Source organism: Podarcis filfolensis (genome assembly GCF_964270895.1).
Source record: "Podarcis filfolensis genome assembly, chromosome: 10".
NCBI classification, from domain to species: Eukaryota; Metazoa; Chordata; class Lepidosauria; order Squamata; family Lacertidae; genus Podarcis; species Podarcis filfolensis.
The window spans coordinates 35,726,793-35,748,972 of NC_139612.1; the positions used below are offsets into that span (position 1 = coordinate 35,726,793).

General features: G+C 43.0%; 1 protein-coding gene across 8 annotated transcripts in view; it reads left to right on the forward strand.

The window, feature by feature from the left end:
- The first annotated feature begins 4,734 nt into the window (after nt 1–4,734).
- ACSS3 (acyl-CoA synthetase short chain family member 3) overlaps nt 4,735–22,180 on the forward strand; it is a 65,098-nt gene continuing 47,652 nt past the window's right edge. For 7 of the 8 annotated variants that reach the window (XM_083573352.1, XM_083573353.1, XM_083573348.1 and 4 more), the window contains exons 1-3: nt 4,753–5,314; nt 10,560–10,704; nt 18,827–19,015. In XM_083573352.1, the coding sequence (XP_083429478.1) occupies nt 4,983–5,314; nt 10,560–10,704; nt 18,827–19,015 (666 nt within the window). In that variant the 5' untranslated portion in view covers nt 4,753–4,982. Of the gene's footprint in view, nt 5,315–10,559; nt 10,705–18,826; nt 19,016–22,180 lie in introns of all 8 variants that reach the window. The other variant, XM_083573354.1, reaches the window with a different exon arrangement.

Here is a 22,180-nt window from a genome sequence, read left to right on the forward strand (position 1 = left end):
CAAGCTGCTCAGAGCCAGACCATCCGTGGCCAATTTGCTGAGCTTGAAGCACAGATCTGAAACAAGGAAGTGCAATTTGTTTGAAATGTGTTCCATGTTTGGCAGGCTTGTGCTCTTAATTTAGAAAAACAAAAAACCTCCTGTCATTTTGACCTAGATAAGGTTTGCAGGTGTGCATTCTTCATACAGTCCAATCCAGTGATTCTCAAATTCACCTTTGAGTTATTGATTCAGGTGTGGCAACTGAGCATGCTTCGTGTTTTCTGTTGTACTTCCTATCAATGGTTCTCCTGGCTGTAGACCATTTCCATTTAGAAACATTTACAACTGGAGCAAATATTGCTGTTTTTCAGATAGATGTGAGGTCCAAGAAGATCCCAGAAGCATAGTGTCAATTAATTGCCATTGGAAAAGATGTGTAGTAATATTAATTCACATTATACAAACTCATTTGCAGGTTCAAATGAGTTCGTAGAATGTTTCTTCATTACATACCCATACCAATTTTATTGTAGAGAAACATTGTTTCCTCCTAAAGAATTCAGGGGAAAGAAAACCAGCACATATCACATCTGTAAATTTGAACATTACTGGAAAAGAAGTAATAAGCAGACACATTTAAACATATGGTAGAAAATAAGTAACAGTGTGCTTTGCTGCTTTTAATGTTGTGTGTACTTCACCGATTTCTGGAAACAGACCCAAATTCCAGTTTAATTTGCTTTACTATGTGTAGTATTGTAATTGCTACTTCCTTTGATTAGCTTATTCATTTAGTAATAATTCATTTAGCAATAATGGAACATACATGCTCAGGGTTTCATTCATAATCATCAAGCATATCTTTCAGTTAGAACATAACAAAAATGCGTCAAAATTGAGGCAGTTCCTCTCCCACCTTTCCTGGGGGCTGCTGAAAACCTGCATGTCCTGAGGGAAGGCATAAGCAAGGGAGCCCAGGTCAGGGAGCAGCTAGATGAAATGAGATGACTCTGTCAGTCTTTGCTTTACGTAATGGTGTTTTTAATTTTTTTTAGTGTTTAAAACCGCCTTGAGTGCATTGTCAGGAAGGCAGTGTATAAATCCAATAAACAAACAAATTGGCTTGTGAAATGCGCTTTGTTTTTTTTTGCTTTGCATTTTGCTGCCTTTAAGTTTGCTATTACTCAAACGACTTGAAACAGCAGCCTTCTGAGCACCATGCTGTGATCACCTGAAAAAGAAAGACGGGGATCACTTAAAGAGGACGCTGGTTATGCGTTGATTTTTTATTGCCGTCCAGCAGATGAAGATTTGCTAGAAGGGAGAGCTATGTGTGGGAGAGATCTGACATTCAGATATGAGTGAATTTAGTAGAAATGGCTCTGGTTGGTGTCAGTGGAGGCCAGTTCATTAGGGCAAAAGGAGCACTGCTTTGCCAAGCTCAGTCTTGATTCTTTCAAAGCCCAGCCTGCTATCTTACATACAACCCTGGTTATCTGCTTCTTCCACATTGGTCTCAGTGTTGTCCTTGTTGAACTCAGCAGGGTGGAGAATGGGGACAAAACTAGAATTAGTTGGCTCCGCATGTGCTTGGCTGTAGTTCCACCTACTGTTGCTCCTACTGCGTTCCACCCCACCAGTCCCAATGGGCACCAGCAACCACTGGTTGATGTATGTTATCAACAGTTGGGTGACTTTTTTGGTATGCATTGTGCCATAAGCAAAATGCTACTAGAGCTGTCAAAATGGCATTTTCCATGCCCTTGTCAGTAGACTCCGAGTGCCATAACTAAATTGCATTGAATTATACATTTAATTATTAGGAATATTTTACTTTAGTGAAATGCCACAGATTGAAGTGCATACCTCACCACGGCTGGAACACACAATACTACTATTGGGTAAGTTTTCTTCTTGCTCCATTACTGTCCACTACAGGAATTGCCAACCTTTTTGGAGCAATGGGAGAATACTGTGGGGTGGCACTAGTCAAAAAATGGCTGCCATTTGGTGGGCAGGGCATAACACAGAATAGGCCCAGTATTGTGGAATATTCTGCCAATAGAGATTCAACAGGCACCTTCTGTTTCAACTTTTACATGCCTGCTGAAAGCTTATGTATTCCATCAGGCTTATATGGCCAATTAAGAATATATCTTTTCACAACAGTTAGCTGATTTCTGATTTTAACATTTTTTATATGCTTTTTATTGTACGGTTTTACAAACAATTGTTGCAAACTGCTCTGATTATTTAAAACGAATAGCGGTATATAAATGTTTTTGTAAACAAATAAATAGTAGTGAGTAGAATCATGGGGAAACTTTACCCATAATTGTATTACCATACTAGAAAAGGCATAACCTGTTGAATTTCTGCCCTAGCTCTACGGGCAAAAGAACCCTGTTTCCCAAAAGCCAACCCTAGGCTGCCATCCTGTGCCCGCTTACCTGCAAGGAAGCCTTCTTATCCACAAAGAGACTTAACTTCTGAGTAGACATGTACAACGTTGTACTGTAGCAACATACAGTGAATTACTTAGTCTGGAGAAGAGGAGGTTAAGGGGTGATATGATAGCCATGTTCAAATATATAAAAGGATGTCACATAGAGGAGGGAGAAAGGTTGTTTTCTGCTGCTCCAGAGAAGCGGACACGGAGCAATGGATCCAAACTACAAGAAAGAAGATTCCACCTAAACATTAGGAAGAACTTCCTGACAGTAAGAGCTGTTCGACAGTGGAATTTGCTGCCAAGGAGTGTGGTGGAGTCTCCTTCTTTGGAGGTCTTTAAGCAGAGGCTTGACAACCATATGTCAGGAGTGCTCTGATGGTGTTTCCTGCTTGGCAGGAGGTTGGACTCGATGGCCCTTGTGGTCTCTTCCAACTCTATGATTCTATGATTCTATACTTTTGCCTATTAGTCACTCATATTAAGCACCACGCATCAGTTGATCCTGCAACAGGGCATTAAGGGTTAAGGTGCAGCAGCACCCATATCAGCAGTGTTCTTTCAGGTTTTTATTTAGGTGTTCCCATAGCAACCTTGCCTGTTCGAAAAGTTTTCCTGCCGCACAGTTGGGGACTTGTTATGAAATGCTTCTACCTTCCTGGAATACTCAGTATTCGCCATGGAGAAATGTGATTCTCGAAAAGACTACCCCTGGGGTCAGTGCTCCTTTACAAAAGTACAGCACATTGGTGAAAGTTTATCTCTCCTGCTGCATTACCCAATAGGCAGGCTAAGCGTGTGCTTTAGGGCACCAGTAAAAAAGAAATAAATGGGGGGGGCGGGAAAGAATTTGACATTTGATATTTAAAAAGAGCGTTGACGTAGTTTTCATGGGAACAATCACAACTTTGTTAAGACTTCCTTACACTCCACACTCTTCCCCCATTTTTCTGTTCTCTTATTACTTATCCCAGCATAAACCACGAGGCATTCTACAGACGTAGATGGGAACAATGCGAGGAAATCAGATCCTGTCATGTGTTGCAATAAATCTGTTTTATTTCAAATTTTTATTTTAGGGTTGGTACTAGTCTGCATTGAATTAAAGGCAGCTCTGTTTAGGGAAGTTGTTCATGTTCAGTGTTTTATCGTGTTTTTAATATTCTGTTGGGAGCCACCCAGAGTGGCTGGGAAAACCCAGCCAGATGGGTGGGAAAGAAAGAAAGAAAGAAAGATATATTAATAGCAGCATTGCTTAGTGCCTCTAAAGCAGGGGTCAGCAACCTTTTTCAGCCATGGGCCGGTCCACCGTCCCTCAGACCTTGTGTGGGGCCAGACTATATTTTTGGGGGGAAATGAACAAATTCTTATGCCCCACAAAAAATCCAGAGATGCATTTTAAACAAAAGGACACATTCTACTCATGTAAAAACACGCTGATTCCTGGACAGTCCGCGGGCTGGATTGAGAAGGCGATTGGGCTGCATCTGGCACACGGGCCTTAGGTTGCCTACCCTTGCTCTAAAGGTACTGTTTATCTGGCACTGTTTATCTCCTAGTCCTTTAAGACTTATTTGGGTTGGTGCACTCCTAAATTAGGAAATATAATAGTAACATCCTTCTCTGTGAGTGGATCCACACATCTTCTCACACATAGTGAGAGTCCGTGGTGAGCTCATGGAATCCCTCCATGGTGAAATTAGTGTCTCTGAAATTGGTGTGTCTGAAATGCCTTTATCTGGAAAATCTAATTTTATTCAAAATGTCAAACGCATCCCTTGTTCTGGATAAAATATATGCCCCTGTTGTGGTGTCTCCATATCAACCTAATCCTCTCTAATTCTCCCTCGATAAAGGTTGATAGTGTTTTTTATTGATGATGGAATATGGTTTTAATATAGCTTATTATTTTAAAATGAAGTGCACTTGCTGGAAGTGGACAGGAATGAAAATTGTTTTCAAGGTAATTTAAAACTGCCGTTTGTAGAGAATGAAACAAATCAGGAAAGAAATGTTGTATTGCTGGGCGAGTTTTAAATACGCCGTTGCCTCTGAGAGCAGATTGCCATGATTTTAGAAAGGATCTTGAAGAAGGAAAGGCGAATTCCTGAATCTGCGAAGTGAGGGAGAAGCAGGGCACTATCCTAAACCGCGTCCACTTACTTCCAGGCACTTAGCAAACTTGGAGCAGTAATAAAAGAGGGAAAGTTGGCAGAGTATCCTGAGCCCCAGAGGTCGGTGGGCGATATTATGCAACCTAAGCAAATCCCAGAGGGCCTCCTCGCTACAAAACAAAGTGCGGGCTGGGGAGCCGACACCAAAGCCCGGACTGGAGCTCTTGCAAACTGGTCGTTTGTAAACACCAAAGTGGGTGGAAGGAGGAGCAGGTCCCAATCTTTGGTCCTGAATCCAGCTCGGCTCTTCCTGCTGACTTTGTGAAAAGGGAATTAATAAGATTCCCCGGCTCCACAAGTGTGTAGTCCAGGGCGCTCGAGTTTGGGGGTTCGTTTTGCAGTTTCGCCTCGGTGCCGTCGAGGGGCGGCCAGGGAACATGAGCGCCCAGCAGTGCCGGAGAGTCTGGCTGCACCAAGTTGCTCGCAGCGCCCGAGGCCTTCTCTGGGCTCCGCAGGTGGGACTCCGGCGCGTCCCTCCGCTCGCTTTCCCGAGTTGCTGGACGAGGCGCCCGCCTGCAGCCCGGCTCCTTCTCCCGCTCAGCCGCTCGTTGTCCTCGCGGCCAGCCGCTCCTGGAGGCGACTACGAGGCGGTTTTCAGGGCGTCGGTGGAGGAGCCCGAGAAACACTGGGCTGAAGCGGCTCAGGGCATCGACTGGCACAAGCCCTGGGCTCAAACCATGCAGAGGAGAGATCCCTATAGCACCTCCTGGTGAGTGGCTGGACCAAACCCTCGCTGGGCTGCACCTCAGGGGCAGGCAGAAACTCAACCGGTGCTGTGCTGTAGTCGCGGGTTTCCTGCATCGGTGCTGGGTTGGATTAGAGGACCCGTGAGACGCCTTCCAATTCTCCTGTTCTGTGCATCATTTTACTTCCCGTTTCTGGGAGAAAGTGTGTCGTCACCTGTTGAATTTTTGCCTAGCAAACTGCTACAAAAGGCACATTGAAATAAAGCTAGCAAGGCTTTGGGCAACCAACTCTTGCTCTCACTATTAAGTGCTAGCTAGAAGGGATTTGCTGGGTGGGTCCCAGAGACAGCAAATGCTTACTGCCAGGAAAGAGGGGTGGCCACCACATTGACCCAGGTGGTTGCACAGCCGCTCCTTAAGAAGTCCCTTTTGAACAGAGGAGATTATAATGACTATCACCTGGCTGTTAATATGCCTCTTTGGACCAGGTGATTGAGAAGGTGGGGCCGGTTCATTTCCAGGTGCAGTTGGAGGAATCCGATTATCAGGACCCATGCAATCTGGATTTAGGCCCTGTTTTGGCACTGTTGGGACACGGGTGGCGCTGTGGGTAAAAGCCTCAGCGCCTAGGACTTGCCGATCGAAAGGTCAGCGGTTCGAATCCCCGCGGCGGGGTGCGCTCCCGTCGCTCGGTCCCAGCGCCTGCCAACCTAGCAGTTCGAAAGCACCCCCTGGTGCAAGTAGATAAATAAGGACCGCTTACTAGCGGGAAGGTAAACGGCGTTCCGTGTGCTGCGCTGGCTCGCCAGATGCAGCTTGTTACACTGGCCACGTGACCCGGAAGTGTCTGCGGACAGCGCTGGCTCCCGACCTATAGAGTGAGATGAGCGCACAACCCTAGAGTCTGTCAAGACTGGCCCGTACGGGCAGGGGTACCTTTACCTTTACCTTGGCACTGCTACAATTTTGGTCACCCTGATGGATGTCCTTGGATGGGAGAGGGACAGGGGGAGTGTGACCCTCTTGATTCTCCTTGATCTCCCAGCAGCTTTTGGCAGCATCAACCATCGTACCTGCCTGGATGGGAGTTGAGAGCATGTTGACGTGATGGTTCTGCTTCTACCCATAGGGTTAATTTCAGAAGTGACATGGGAGGATTTCTGCTTGGGCCTGTGGTGCTTGTGCTATGGGGTTCCATCTTGTCCCCTATGCTCTGTAACATCTCTATGAGGCCACTGAGTGGGGGTCAACAGAGAATTTGGAGTGAGTATCTTGATGACACTCAAGCAGATTTCCATCACCCAGGGAAATTGCTATGTGGTGGCACCGGAGAGAGCCTTTTCCGCAGTGGTGTTCTGGCTGTGTAATACCCTCGCCTTAGAAACACGGAATTGTAGAGTTGGACTAGATTATTCCACAGAAATCATCTAGTCCAATCCCTCCTGCACCCCAGGAATTTTTTGCCCAACGTGGAGCTCAAACCCATGACCATGATATTAAGAGTCTCATGCTTCACTGACTGAGTTATATCTAAGTTCAGCATTTTTTCTCATTTTGGTGCCGGGTTAAGATATGCCATTTTGCTTGGACAATTTAAGAGCAGGAGTGACTTGTCAGATTTTGGCTGGCCCACATGCATCTGAGACTACAGAACATGGCTCGTAGGCTGTCTTGAACCCCATATATATATATATATATATATATTCCCATGTAGTGGTAGAGCTTCTGCTTTGCATGCAGTAGATCAATCCCAGGTTCAGTCCTCAATATCTTCAGGTAGAGCTGGGAATGTCCCTTGTCTGAAATCCTCACTACTGCCGGTCACTGTAGACAATAAACTCAGTTTCCTGTGTTCCATAAACCACTATTAATATACACTATCAGGTACTTTAACAGAGAACTATCTCGTATAATTTATGTAAGATTATCCTTTTTCTTCTGTATTTATTTTCCTTTAATCTCTTGTGAAAGGAAAGCACCTCTGAACAATAATATGCTTTCCCTTGGATATGTTCCAGCCAGTTCTGCAATATGATACTGAGTGTGTACTTAAGAATTCTTGTGGGTAAAAGGAACACAAGCAAAATTGGCTTGGATCACAGTGGGCAGTGCAACAAAAGCCCTGCTAGTGCTTAGAATGAAAAATCACACTGATCTGTCCTCTTTGTGCCAAAAAATGGCCTGAAGTGTTGCGCTACTATACCAGCTGACAATTCCTTCTGGGTCGTGGTGTTTGCTTTTGTTTAAAACAATGATGCTTCCTAATTCTGTTGTTTCTGTGCAGATGACATTAGCTAGTTCTTGTTGCATAGCATCGCTTGCTTATAGATTTCTTTATCTCTTTTACACATGCATGCATGCATGAACACACACACCAGGTTAAGGAAAAAACCAAAACCCTTCCTGTCTGTTGCTAGATTTAGGCTTTATCTATCATTTCTGGTTTTGCTCTGTTGTGAGCCTCTTGGATTGTTTTTATGAAAAAAGAACTGTTGGACTTTGCAGTCATTTAAATTTTTTTTTTAAAGATCCATGAAGATTATTCTGTTGGACTTGGGTGTTCTGTTTTGTTTTTAATGTGTGCTAGAAATGTCACAAGCATAGCCATTGGATTATGCACCTGGGATTTGTTTGTTACTCATTACAATGCTGTATAATATTTATAAGCACCGTCTGATGTGCACAGAAAAGGAGCATTTGTATTCCAGCACCACTGCCAGAAATATATTATTACTAACCTGTTGGATTACAAAAAAGACCTCTTTCAGCTAAGATCCTGTTTCCCACAGTTGCCAGCCAACTAGTTGCTTCTACAAGAACAACATGAGGGCAGTAGGCCTCTCCTTCTTCAGTTTCATAGCAACTGATATTAAGAGACATACGGCCTCCAGTCATGGAGATAGCACATTATTGCCATTATAAACCCATCTAAATTTGTGTTCATCACTGTAGTTGATGGAAGAGCCTGAATGGGAGGCAGGAAAATTTTGGTCTCCCAGGGTGAGAGGCTGGGAGGAGAAAGGAAAGATCCCAGGTGAGAGCTGGAAGGGGCTGCTACCTTCTGTGGATAGTAAGGGTCAAGAACTACCTTTAAAAGAGGATTCCATATTCTATTATTCTATTTGCATTTTTTAAAATTTAGATTAGTTTTCTATATCTTATTGTACTATGATTAACTTTAATAAAAGTCTCATACAAATGAAATAAAACCAAACTGTGTCAAAGTCATCTTTTTAACCTTTCATATCCTTCAGTCTTCAGCCTGTTAACGTTTTCAGCTAAATCAGTTGGCCAGATCCTTATGTACCACCTGGATAATGTTAACCCTAGGCCAGTTTCCCAGTGTTTACTAATCACCTGATGAGCAACCATTATCAAAAATATAGCCAAGTCATTGTAAATTCCATTGTTGAACTGTGTGCTGTGGATGAAGCACTTCCTCTTGTCTGTCCAGAATCTCCCACCACTCCCCATGCAACATGAGCCACATCTTGTGATTTGCAAGGGGGGGGCGGATAAGAAATATCTAAACTGGTTCTTGAGTTAATGTTGTAGGATCTGCAGCAGCAAGCAAATGTAAAATTATCTTTAGAGCACTGCAGATGAGTTTCTATATACAGTGGTACCTCAGGTTACATACGCTTCAGGTTACATCTGCTTCTGGTTACAGACTCTGCTAACCCAGAAATAGTGCTTCAGGTTAAGAACTTTGCTTCAGGCTGAGAACAGAAATTGTGCTCCGGCGGCGCGGCAGCAGCAGGAGGCCCCATTAGCTAAAGTAGTACTTCAGGTTAAGAACAGTTTCAGGTAAGGAACGGACCTCCGGAACCAATTAGGTACTTTGCCTGAGGTACCACTGTAACTCCATCTTGTATTGCCCCCCCCCCCGCCATTTCAAGGGTAGTACAGAGACATTTGGACTTCCCATCCACTTTAGTGCATCGGGGATACCGTATGAAGATAGCTTCTCAAATTAGGAATGATGTGACGCAGGAGAATCCTGCACTGATGTTATACCTCCAGTTGGGCAGGTTATTCCTATCATGTGGGCTTCTGTGAGTGGGGTGAGGAATTGGCGGAGGCTAATTTGCAGGCACTAGTAGTATTCAGGTGCACATTTCAGTGCATATGGGATTCCTGAAAACTGGCCAGTGCAGATAAATTCTAGTCCATCTTACATCCATTTCTGGACTCGCCATAGCTGATAAAAAGAACTGTCCTAATGTTTTGACCTTACCGAATGTGGTCAAGGACAGAACTGCACAATGTTTAACTTGAACTAATATTCAAACTCCAGTGGAACTTTGTCCTTACTGGAAGTACTTGGGTTGGGATGGCTATGTTCTTATAGCCTGCTGGTCATTTTGCTTGGTATTATGACCTGACAAAATATATATATATATATTCAGTAAGAGGTGATCCACATAATACTTTAGTTGTTGATATTACATATCTCTGTAGTTTCCCCATTCTTCAGAATGTTGATAGATGCACATATTCAGGTAATATTGTCTTGCAATTGCTGAGTTCACAAGGCTGAAAAAAATACCGCTGCCTTGATCAAAGAATTGCTAACTGCCATTCCACGGTTTACATCCATCCACATGAATGTGTACCCAGAGGTGATTATTGGGTGTACAACAATAGTATTGTGTATACTGGCCTTAAGAGATAGGAAAAACCTATAATTTATTCTGGAAGATAAAGAGATTCAGAAGAACTGCTCTGTATGTACACATAGCATCGTACCTACAGGGATAATGATGTTTTTAATCGTGTGAGAAGAAGATAATGACTTGGATGTTGTAAAATTAGCATCTATATATTCTTAGGTGGAGTCATTATATTCTAGAAACCATAATAGTTAATAAGGAAGTTTTGTGCAAAAAATGGCATGTACTACAAGATTATGATTAATACTGTGGCTTTCTTTGCTCAGGTTCTAAAATACATACAGACATATAGGCTATTGCGATAATCCTTATCTCCATGCCATGCAAAGCTTCATTTGCTGATTTCTGCAGGTCAGAAACCTGCTGAGGTCCCATAAATGTATTAGGACATTTTGTTTCTGGCTAGTTCACAACTCCATACATATACTATAAAGTAATGCAAGGCATGTTGGGCAGGAGGGTCAAGAAGTTGGATGGTTAGCGGTAGGGTTGGTACACAGTATTTTGCTGCCTGAGGCAAAGGAGAAGATACTAATTCTCATTTGGCAAGATTTATTTTTTAACCCAGCGGTTTTCATTCTTCTTTCTTCTCTAGGTTTGTTGGGGGAGAGCTGAATATTTGTTATAATGCTATAGATCGCCATGTCAAGAATGGACAAGGGGACCAGATTGCTATCATCCATGACAGTCCTGTAACAAATGCTAAAGAGTTTATAACTTACAAAGAACTTCTTGAACAGGTGTGTTTAATGGATATTTTTTTAGCGAGCAAGAGAGCCAAATGAAATTGAACAAAATTATTATAACATGGTTGTAAAACTTCAAATACAGGAAACACTTTTTCTGTTCATTTACCTTGCTGCATGTGTATATATTTCATAAAATTTATATACTGCATGGTTGTGGAAAACAAGCAAACCTCCAAGATGTTAACTGATAACATCAACTGATGTTGATAACTAATCTTGTTCTAGCAACAAACCTCTTGTCTTTCTGCTATTTCTTAATCATCTGCTGCCCTGGTTCATCTAATTCAGCAAACAGAACAACCATATCGCTTTTCCATTTAACGTATGAGTGTACATGGACACCAACTGTATGACATATGATTAGTCAACAATTGAAAGGGCTGCTAGGAGATTATCATTAATTAAGTTGATCAAGTTTAAGCACACAAGAAGAGATTTTTGTAATTGGTTTACACTGACGGGTCACTAAAGCATAAACCTAGCTTGTACACATAGGTTCCTATAGGACAAATGATATTTGTACGATATACAGAACAGCCATTTCTATGCAGATCAATCCAGAAAGCTGGGTTCGGCTTTGTGTGTGTGCATATGCCTAGGCTTGATAGAATAGTCCGTCCTTGAAAGCTTTATCTCTTTTTACATAAACTTTACAGATATTACAGGGAGGCTCACATGGTGCCTTGGTTACCTACAGGTGAAACTCGAAAAATTAGAATATTGTGGAAAAGTTCATTTATTTCAGTAATTCAACTTAAAAGGTGAAACTAATATATGAGATAGACTCATGACATGCAAGGCAAGATATGTCAAGCCTTTATTTGTTATAATTGTGATGATCATGACGTAAGCTGATGAAAACCCCAAATTAACAATCTCAGAAAATTAGAACACTAAATGAAATCAGCAAAACAAGGATTGCAAATAGAGCAATATTGGACCTCTGAGAAGTAGAAGCATGCATATGTACTCAGTGCTTGGTTTGGGCCCCTTTTGCATCAATTACTACATGAGACCAAGCAATGCAGAAGAGCTGAAGGCTGCTATTGAAGCTTCCTGGTCTTCCATAACACCTCAGCAGTGCCACAGGCTGATAGCATCCATGCCACGCCGCATTAAGGCAGTAATTGATGCAAAAGGGGCCCAAACCAAGTACTGAGTACATATGCATGCTTCTACTTCTCAGAGGTCCAATATTGTACGCCATGATCATCACAATTATAACAAATAAAGGCTTGACATATCTCGCCTTGCATGTCATGAGTCTATCTCATATATTAGTTTCACCTTTTAAGTTGAATTACTGAAATAAATGAACTTTTCCATGATATTCTAATTTTCTGAGTTTCACCTGTATCTTTAGGTTCCAGGCAAAAATATTCCTCTTTTCCCAGGATATTGCTAATTAAGCAATCTATTGCCTTTTAAACTGGGTGGGTAGGTTTATTGCTTTTGTTTGTTACCGTGTTGTGTATTTTTGTGTTTTTATATTGTAAACCACCATGTAATCCACCTAGGGTTGGCTGTGGGAAGGATTCCTGCATTGTACAGGGTTATAATATTGTAGATGACCCTCATGGTCCCTTCCAGCTTTGATTCAAGGATATGATAAGCAAATTAAAAACAAATTATGAAAATATTTCCACTCCGTGTATGAAACCGCTTGACATACTGTTGCTTCAGTTGAGACAGGTTTCCAGTAGGATGCAGAGAACCCCAGAACCAGTTGTGTGTGCCCAAAAAGGCTTTAGATTTTTTTTCTTGAAGGTTTTATGCTCCTTCCCATCGTGCAAAGCATGCGAGTCAAATCAAAAGAGATTTGTGACATGGTATGGGGAGAAACTATTTGGGGAAATAACTTAAGCACACATGAGCCTTTAACTGTGACTCCTGCATTGCAGTGGCTTGAACTAGACGGACCCTTTGGGTCGCTTCCAACTGTATGATTCTGCGAATCTGTGATGCATCTAAACTAGATGTTTGGATCCTGGCCTTAGCTTCCCAAAGCAAATTTGCTTGCACAGCTTCTGCTCAGGCAGTTAAATTTGCCCTAGGCTTGTCTTTCTGATATATGGATACAATTGTATACGCTTTGTCCTACGCAACTAAGTAAAAACTATTTTAAAGAAAGAGGGCAAGAGTTATAGAAGTAGCTGCTGCTCTGGCAAATGTTCAATTGCACATTTCTGATAGCACAGCTTGTATTGCAGTCTGTCCCGAGTTATTATTGTATCATTTATTTTCTTCAGCGCACTTGCTCTAGGTAATCCTTGCACTCTGAGAGCGATTCAGTTTTGTCATCAAGCCAAATGTAAAGGTGAATCGTGGTTCAGAGCTGCTTGTTGGCTTTCATTTCCCACCAGCTCTGTACTTTCCCGCGGCAGTGACCTCTTGCTGGAGCAGTGGCAGTGTGCTTAGTTTGTCAGACAAAACATATCACAGATAGCGGAAAACTGGAGTGCAAACTCTCTTCAAACAATATTTTCTGGCTCCTGTTCGTTGATCAATAGAAAAAGTATGGGTTTATCATAAAATCCTAGAATTGCAAGGGCCATCTGGTGCAAACCCCTACAATAAGTTATCTGCTGTTCTGCTCATACATTGTGGACACAGTTGAACTTCTTCGCCTACCTCCTCCAGCTCTCCAAGTGCTTTCAAATTCAATTCCAGAGGGTTGGGGGAAATACTGGAGCAGATTTTTTTGTGGGGAGGGAAGAGGAGAAGAATGACCATGTGAGATAAGCTCTGCTCTTACATCATTTCATACAACCCTCAGACGAAACCTTAGCAAAAAACTGTTTGGTGCAGTGCTGGATTTGAGGCAGTGTAACGAAACCTATATTCCATAGCTATTTGTTATTTCGTCACTCTCATATTTGCATATGAATTTGTATTCAACAGTGCTAATTCAGCCTTACATGATCTGGAGGTTGGGAATACCTTATTAGGGAGTGAGAAAGGTACTGCCTAAGCCTAGATCCACAGAGGACACTCTGCTCTGTGTCCTGGGTTTTTACAAAAATAAAATTTTGTGAGGGCAAGATCTTAGTGGAAGGGCCTTAGCATAGCGGCAAAACATCTGGGTTGAGAGCATGAGGTTCCAGATTCAGTCAGGGTGGGAGATGATCCAGACTGAAACCCAGGACAGCCAATGCCAGCCAGTGTAAGACTATACTGAGCTAGATGAACCAATGGCCTGATTCGGTATAAGGCACCTTCCTTTGTACCTTCTTTTTTGAGACACCTGTGCTTTGGGATGGTCATTTTATCCACCAATTACCTGTTACTTTTTAAGGTTGCTTAAAACCTGATAGTAAGGGCATTCGGTGATGGGTTTTGATGATTTGAGTTGATTCTTTGTAGCCTTCTGGTTTTGATGGGTATTTTGTTGCCTCAGTTTTAACTGCAATTATTAATATTTTAAACAATAATTGCGGTACAATCTTAAAGCTGGCTAAAGGCCATTGGGTGCAGCGTAAGTGTTGTTCTGCTGGTAGAGAGGGAGCTCAGCTGGCAGGATGACACCTGCACTGCTGAAAACCCCCTGGAAGGCCGCTCAATGACATGAATGTCCCACTGGCAGTGTTTTGCCAGCTGTGTTGGAGTGAACGGCATTCTGGGAGTGAATCAAGGCACGTTCCAGGGATATTCAGAGATTCACAGGATTCTGTGCTCCTTCATTCTCCCAACACTCCCCCAAAGGAGCCATCCAGTACAGTGGTACCTTGGTTCTCAAACGCCTTGGTACTCAAACAACTTGGAACCCAAACACTGCAAACCCTGAAGTAAGTGTTCTGGTTTGCAAACTTTTCTCAGAAGCCGAACGTGTTCCGTTTTGAGTGCCACACTTCTGTTTTGAGTGTTACTCTGAGGTCTGTCTGTTTTTGCTTTTTATTTTGCATTTTTGTGGCTCTTTTTTGTTTTGTTTTTGTGACTGTGTGGAACCCAGTTCAGCTACTGATTGATTGTGTGACTGCAGTACATTGTTTATTGCTTTCATTTTATGGATCAATGGTCTTGTTAGAGGGTAAAATTCATTTTAAATTGCTGTTTTAGGGGTTGTTTTTAAAAGTCTGGAACGGATTAATCCATTTTGCATTACTTTCTATGGGAAAGTGCACCTTGGTTTTGTAACACTTTGGTTTTGGAATGGACTTCCGGAATGGATTAAGTTTGAGAACCAAGGTACCACTGTCCTCAGTTCCCTCCCACTGACTTTTCCCCCCATAAAAAATGTAAAGGCATAAGAAAAAAACACCCTCACCTCTTGCCCTGCTACAGTGATCCAGCAAGGTTTACGGAGAGGCAGCAGCTTTGTAACAAATATCTCCCACCACCACCACCACAGCATTGCTGTGTCACGATAAAGATGAAGATGTTTGGTACTGTCTCAGGTGCCACTTTGCTAATGGAAAGTGAGATGAAGAAATCTTAAATCAGCCAGTAAATTATCGTTAGACGGCTTGTTTTGCTCTTCTGTCTTCGTTGGTTATGATAAATCTATGATAAATATGTAATGTAAAGGGGTGGATTATTTATAAAATATGATAGTCAGTCTATACAATTTCATTTCAGGTTATGCTCAGCTCTGAAATTGTACTGGTATTATTCATTTAAAACAACAGCCGTTTTGTTTATTTCAGCTGTCCACCGCATTCTGAGCTGCATAGAATGTTTATGGTTCCCCCCCCCCTAATTTAGGTTTTGTGGAAAGAGATGTTTTACAGCTGCAAATTGACTGTAGCACTTCCTAAGTTAGTAAGGTGACATGAGGAAGCCTTTTCCTTTGTAATTACATGATCCTTAGGGATTGGCAGCCAAGAAAGGATTTAAAGGTTAGTTGTCAAAGCATGGCATTGCGTCAACTCGTTTGTGTGTTGAAAATTACCTGAACTGTTACAAAAAGAGAGCAAGAGATCACGTTAAATAGCATTACTCGACAAAAGTATGTTTTAAAATACCCTTTTTAAACAACAAACCTTTCTGGGGGAGGAAATCATTTTATTTCTTCTCTCTTTTTCCTGATCTCCTTTTCAACATAAATAAAACACACATTTTCAGCCTATACAAACCACATTTTCTTTCCCCCTTTTTTAAAAAATACATTTTTATTGATTTTCCAATATCGTTCCAACAGCAGCCTCATTATAACAATACCATTTTTAACCAATGAATACAATTATTAATGCCAATTGTTCCAATGTCAAATTATACAATTTAATCAAACTGGACTCACCATGCGTGTCAGCGGAGTGCACTTAAACCCGCCCCATCCTGTTAGCCCCCCCATTCTGTTCCACCCTCTTCCTGAACGTGTGCAAAATTGCAACCTCCCGTAATTGAATGGGCCTGTTTTGATGGTTCGTAACATAAGCCTACGGCACCACTGGATCACCAGTTTGCTATACACGAGGAAACATGTGCCTGACAGAATCAGTATTTCAGAAATGCTATCATTTCCTCTATGTAGCGTTTCTATTACGCCAGTGACAAAAGCTGCAGAGCTATGGATTGGGCTTCAGGCCTTTCACCCCAACCCCCCCCCCCGCCCCCCGGTTATTGAGACTCTTCTGCTCAGTGTTTTGAGACGCAAACTAGAGCTAAAATAATGGGTCAGTGCACACTGAGCTGCACAAAAAAAGCAGGAAAGCTGCAAATATAGCCATGTTACCACATGTGCTCTTTTCAAAACTGATACAGTGGTACCTCGGGTTACATACGCTTCAGGTTACATACGCAGGTTACAGAGCCCGCTAACCCAGAAATAGTACCTCGGGTTAAGAACTTTGCTTCAGGATGAGAACAGAAATCGTGCTCCGGTGCCGCGGCGGCAGCGGGAGGCCCCATTAGCTAAAGTGGTGCTTCAGGTTAAGAACAGTTTCAGGTCAAGAACGGACCTCCGGAACAAATTAAGTACGTAACCAGAGGTACCACTGTATGCATATATGTCAACTTCCAATTGGGTTGCTGTCCATCCAAAATTTCTTGCATCTCCTTTACTCACGGGCCCTCTCCTATAATGACAACAATCATATTCTGTATAAGAAGCACTATAGTCTTAAAAACAACAGCACCACACTTTTTTTTTTGCCAGAGTGCATTTCTTACACATCACAACTCAGTTGGAAAAAAGCTGCACAGGAAGCAAGAAAACGCATAATTAGGCTGGAGTCAGAAATGGTTGTTGCAGACTAGCTCCTAGATTTTCACAGCAAAAGTGCTACCCCTTGCATTTTCCAGAACTCCATTAGCACCCTGCCTCTCACTTTCAGCATCCTGATCTGCAAAGCTTTCCTGCTTTAGCTGAACAACATCTGCTTTTTGAATCTTCCAACTAGATAGGAGGTTATAATCACAATTAATTTACTTCCTTTGAGGGCAATTCTTTGCATACGCCTGATACAACTTACTTTGGCTTGCTTATCTTCCACCAAATGTTTTATGAACCACGGTTCGCATTAACTTGATCCTAGTGGCTGCATTGATACCTGCCACATGTATACCGTTAATTGAAATTTAATTTCCTGCACCTTGATATTTAGGAGGAGGAGAAGCTGCTTTACACAGTCAGATCCTCTGTCTCCCTAACTCAGTATTGTCTACACTGACTGGCAGCTTCAGGGTTTCAGGCAAGGTGCAGCTTTACCTGGAGATGGTGAAGATTGAACCCAGGACTTTCTGCATGCAAAGCAGATGCTTTGCCACTGAGCCACAGCCTTTCCCTCTTGGTGTGGCTCATTCTTATCACGCTAAACTATGATTTAGCATGACACCCGAATGGATTGATTTCAGAAAGGGTGCACTTATTGTCCTATTAGATTTATTTGGCTAGAACTAGTATGAAATTGGGGGTGGGAAACATGGAGCCAAGTAACTAGTTTGGAATGAGGAGCTCATGTGACATTGGCAGGATTTGGTATAGTCTCATAAATATTATTATACTCGGGGCACATGCCTATCTGGGTTTATTTAACATAGCTTTATCTTACTTGCTAAAAAGTGCAACTTGCCAAACATGATAATTAAATGTTATACCGCACACATTTCTAATAAAATGGAGTAGCTCATGAGTGAAATTTATTCGTGTGTTTCTAATGCACCTTTTACTAATAGCATTTTGATTAGAGCTTACTTTTGGTTGTGGTTTGTCTTTACGGAATAAAGGAATACCAACTTTTAATTTCTTGTTTATCCCAAGTTAACTGATGCAAATCTTCGTTTCCCCCCATACCTTGCCTCAGTTTTTGATTGTGTCGTTTCAAGTGGTATACACTGAATTATCATGCTTTACTAATTGCTTGTGGTAGATTTATGCAGCATTTTCTTTATTTAAGAGTGAAACGTTATTTATCTTGAATGTTTTTCCATAAACTGTTTTTGGGGGATAGCCACATTTTGGTCGTTTTAATAAAAGAACAGTCATAGAATCATAGAGTTGGAAGGGACCATGTGGATCATCTAGTTGAAGTCCCTGAAATGGAGGAATATTTTGCCCAATGTGGGACACCAGCCCATAACCCTGAGATTAAGAGTCTCATGCTCTTATACTCTCACTCTCATAGAACACATCATGTGAATACAGGCCTTGTGCCAGCAGTTAGGCACTGACCAAGGGCCCCTGTGGCTGAGGAGTCCCCTCATTCTCCTCACCAAAGCCTTGGGCAGCCTGTTTAATAGTGGGTGGGCAGTGGTGCCACTTTAGAATAGGAACCAAGCAAGCTTCCATTGGTGGTGGTCACCTGCCATTTTAATTCACCCAAAATGCAAATCTATAGAATGCATAGATCTGTGGGCCAAGAGGCATTACATCTTGGGGAAATTAAATGGCGGCCAGCACCTGTGGTTTGGAGTAGAGGTTGTCTTTCATTCCAAAGTGTCACCGCTGCCTACCTGCTGCTAAAACATCACTCACTGGCGCAGTTTGCAGGTTGCTAAGTGGTGGTGTTGCTGTGACAGCAATGGCAGAAGAAGAACAAAGTATGGCTGCATTAAAGGGGATAAAGTACATAGGGGATGGGGGTCCATCGGCGCCATTGTGTTGAAGCCCCCCTGGAATCTGGCACTAGTACTATGTGAGCAACCTCCATATAACTTTAAACTGTTGCCTGCTCAGGTTTCCAAGCTAGCTGGTGTCATGAGGAGCCACGGTGTGAAGAAGGGAGACCGTGTTGTCATCTACATGCCAATGATTCCACAGACGATGTACACAATGCTGGCGTGTGCAAGAATAGGAGCCATACATAGTCTCATTTTCGGCGGATTTGCTTCAAAAGAGCTTTCAAGTCGCATTGATCATGCCAAGGTAACAATTAATTTTGCTCGAGTATGGGAGAGGTGAAGTGAAATGGGTCTTGTAATAAATGAAAGCTGGCAAGTAACCTTGCACATCATCTGCCCCACTGCTGTGCTACTCCCTAGTCAACCGTGGAAGGAAAGCCTTGTAAATGAAAATACTATTTTTATTTTTATTTCATGATGATGATGATATTGTGATTTTTATTTTCATTTTTTGCAGTCAGTCCAGTCAGAGGTTTTTTGAGGCTTGGTAGCTTTTATAGACTTTTTTGCTTTTAAGCAGGAATTGAATCGCTCTAATGATAGTGTTTTCAGCCTCAGAACTGACCTTTTCCTAAGGAGCTGACATTTCTAATCAGGACTGCTGACAGGTGGGTAGAAGTGGCAGGATTTAGGACCCTAGGTCAGCAGGGACCCCAGCCTCTTCGTTTTCATTAAAAAAAGAAAGTAAGTCAATTGGATATTTCTGAAGAAACTTGGAACACAAAACATGGGGGCAGCTCTAATGCTTCAGCACTCAGCAGGCAGCACCATTAGTAAGGACACTTAATCTCTGTTGCTAAGTGCTCAGAGCAAGAAATGCTGAGCAGTTTCACCTGGGACTTGGGAGAGCCCTCCCAGAGCAGCAGAAAAATCAGGAGAGGCTCCTTGCTGCTAGCCTGATGCTGGATGGAGGAAGATAACTGGGGTATGTTTGTTTAGCAATTTCTGCTGTGTCCAAATTATTTCATTCACTTCCCAAGTGTGGTGCCTTTATAGAGTAAAACACAATTGACTGGCTTTGGTATGTTTTACTTAGAAATAATTTCCTTGAAATAAACAAGGCTTCCTTCCTACTGGGAAAAATGGTGCTCTTGCAGTCCCCCCCAAGTTTCCATGTCCCCATTGCTGGTCTGCTTGTTATCACAGGGCTATTATTTATTAAAACACTGTTAACCATAAACAAAAATATAAAATACAAGGTGAATCAGTAAACACCTTACAGCTGTAGCTTGTTAACATTTCTATAAGACTGTACTTAACACCAGGATACTTTTTTGTTTATCAAGGTGGGCAAAATGGGTTGCAAGCTGTGAAATTGCATATACCGTATTTTTCGCACCATAGGGCGCACCGGACCATAGGGTGCACCTAGTTTTTAGACGGGGAAATCAATAAAAAAATCTCCCCCCCCCCAGCCCCAAAGAGCAGCGTACAGGCTGCGCACAACCTCTCCCTGCCGGAGGGGTTGTGCGCGGCTATGGCACAAGCCAAGGCAGCGAGCGGGATGGATCGGGCTGGCTGTTTTGGCTTCCTCTTTAGCCCCGCGCAATCCCTCCCTGCCGGGAGAGGCTGTGTGGAGCTAAAGAAGCCATAGCCCGTGCAGCCTCTCCCTGCTGTCTCCCTGCTGGAGGGGTTGCGCGCGGCTATGGCACAAGCCTGCATTCACTCCATAGGACGCACACACATTTCCCCTCAGTTTTTGGAGGGGAAAAACTGCGTCCAATGGAGCGGAAAGTACGGTACTTGTTGCTTGTTGTATATTTGTCTCACAGTTTTACTCCCAGGAGCTCAAGGCTCTGTACTTTGTCTTTCACTGCCCGCTTTTATCTTCACACCAGCCCTGTGAGGTAGGCTAGGGTGAGAGTTGGTCGTTCAGACACTAAAGCTGTGAAACTGCACATCATTTGAGGGTTTGGGGGTTTTTTTGCATAGTATTAGGATCACCATTTTGTTTGTTTAGGTATTTTGTTGTAAACATCAGGACACTGGAACACTGTAGGAAGCTGCTTTTCTGGCTTTATTTACATGATCTGTGAATGGTAATCCAAAAGAAGGGCCTTCCTGGATCAGGCCCCAGGACCTGGATGCAATAGCTGTCTCGCCTCCTAAGGTTTCCAGCAACTGCTATTCAGAAGCAGCTGTGCGGGCCGACAATAGCCGGAGTGTCTAGTTGCCACTGACGGCCTCATCCATGAACTTGTCTCACCTTCTTCTAAAGCCACCCAAGCTGGTGGCCATTGCACTATAGCCTGTGGGGATGTGTTCCATAGTGCAACTTTGCAGAGTGTGGCATATACTTGTTTTTTCACTCAGGAGCTCAAGGTTGTAATATTTACCCTGTCCCCCTTTTTATATGTGTAACAGCTCTGTGAAATAGGGTAGGTTAAGTTAATACAGTGGTACCTCTAGTTATGAACTTAATTTGTTCCGGAGGTCCGTTCTTAACCTGAAACTATTCTTAACTAGAGGCGTGCTTTCGCTAATGGGGCCTCTTGCTGCCACTGTGCCACAGGCACACGATTTCCGTTCTCATCCTGGGGCAAAGTTCTCAACGCGAGGTAACTCTTCCAGGTTTGTAACCTGAAGCATTTGTAACCTGAGGCATTTGTAACTCGAGGTACCACTGTATATGTACATAGGCAGCAGTCATCAATAGATGGGTGGGGATAGGGGATGGGGAAAGGATGTGGGTGGCGCTGTGGTCCAAACCACTGAGCCTCTTGGGCTCACCAACCAGAAGGTTGGTGGTTCGAATCCCCATGATGGAGTGAGCTCCCGTTGCTCTGTCCCAGCTCCTGCCAACCTAGCAGTTCAAAAGCACGTCAGTGCAAGTAGATTACTAGGCGGGAAGGTAAATGGCATTTCCATGCGCTCTGGTTTCCGTCGCAGTGTTCCATTGTGCCAGAAGCGGTTTAGTCATGCTGGCCACATGACCCAGAAAGCTGTCTGTGGACAAACGTCAGCTCCCTCGGCCCAAAAGCAAGATGAGTGCCGCAACCCCATAGTCAACTTTGACTGGACTTAACCATCCAGGGGTCCTTTACCTTTACCTTACGGGATGGGGAATGGGCCAGGGGCCCCAGTCTACCTATAGTGTACTGGGCCCAGGAAATCCTGTTGGCATCCCTGCACCTAATACATTCAGAAAGTCATCAAAAATGCTAGATGTGGCTCCACTCTAGAGCAGGGGTAGCCAACATGGTGCCTTTCAGATGTTGTTGACTAAAACTCCCATCAGCCCCAACCAGATTGGCCAATGGCCAGGGACGGTAGGAGTCGTAGTCCAAAACATCTGATGGTCACGGCTGCATTAGAATGTCTTCAGGTGCCATAATGGATGTTCCCCCATACTGTCTACCTTTCACAGTGTGGTTCAGCTATTGCAATATTAACAAGAAAGAGCTCCGTT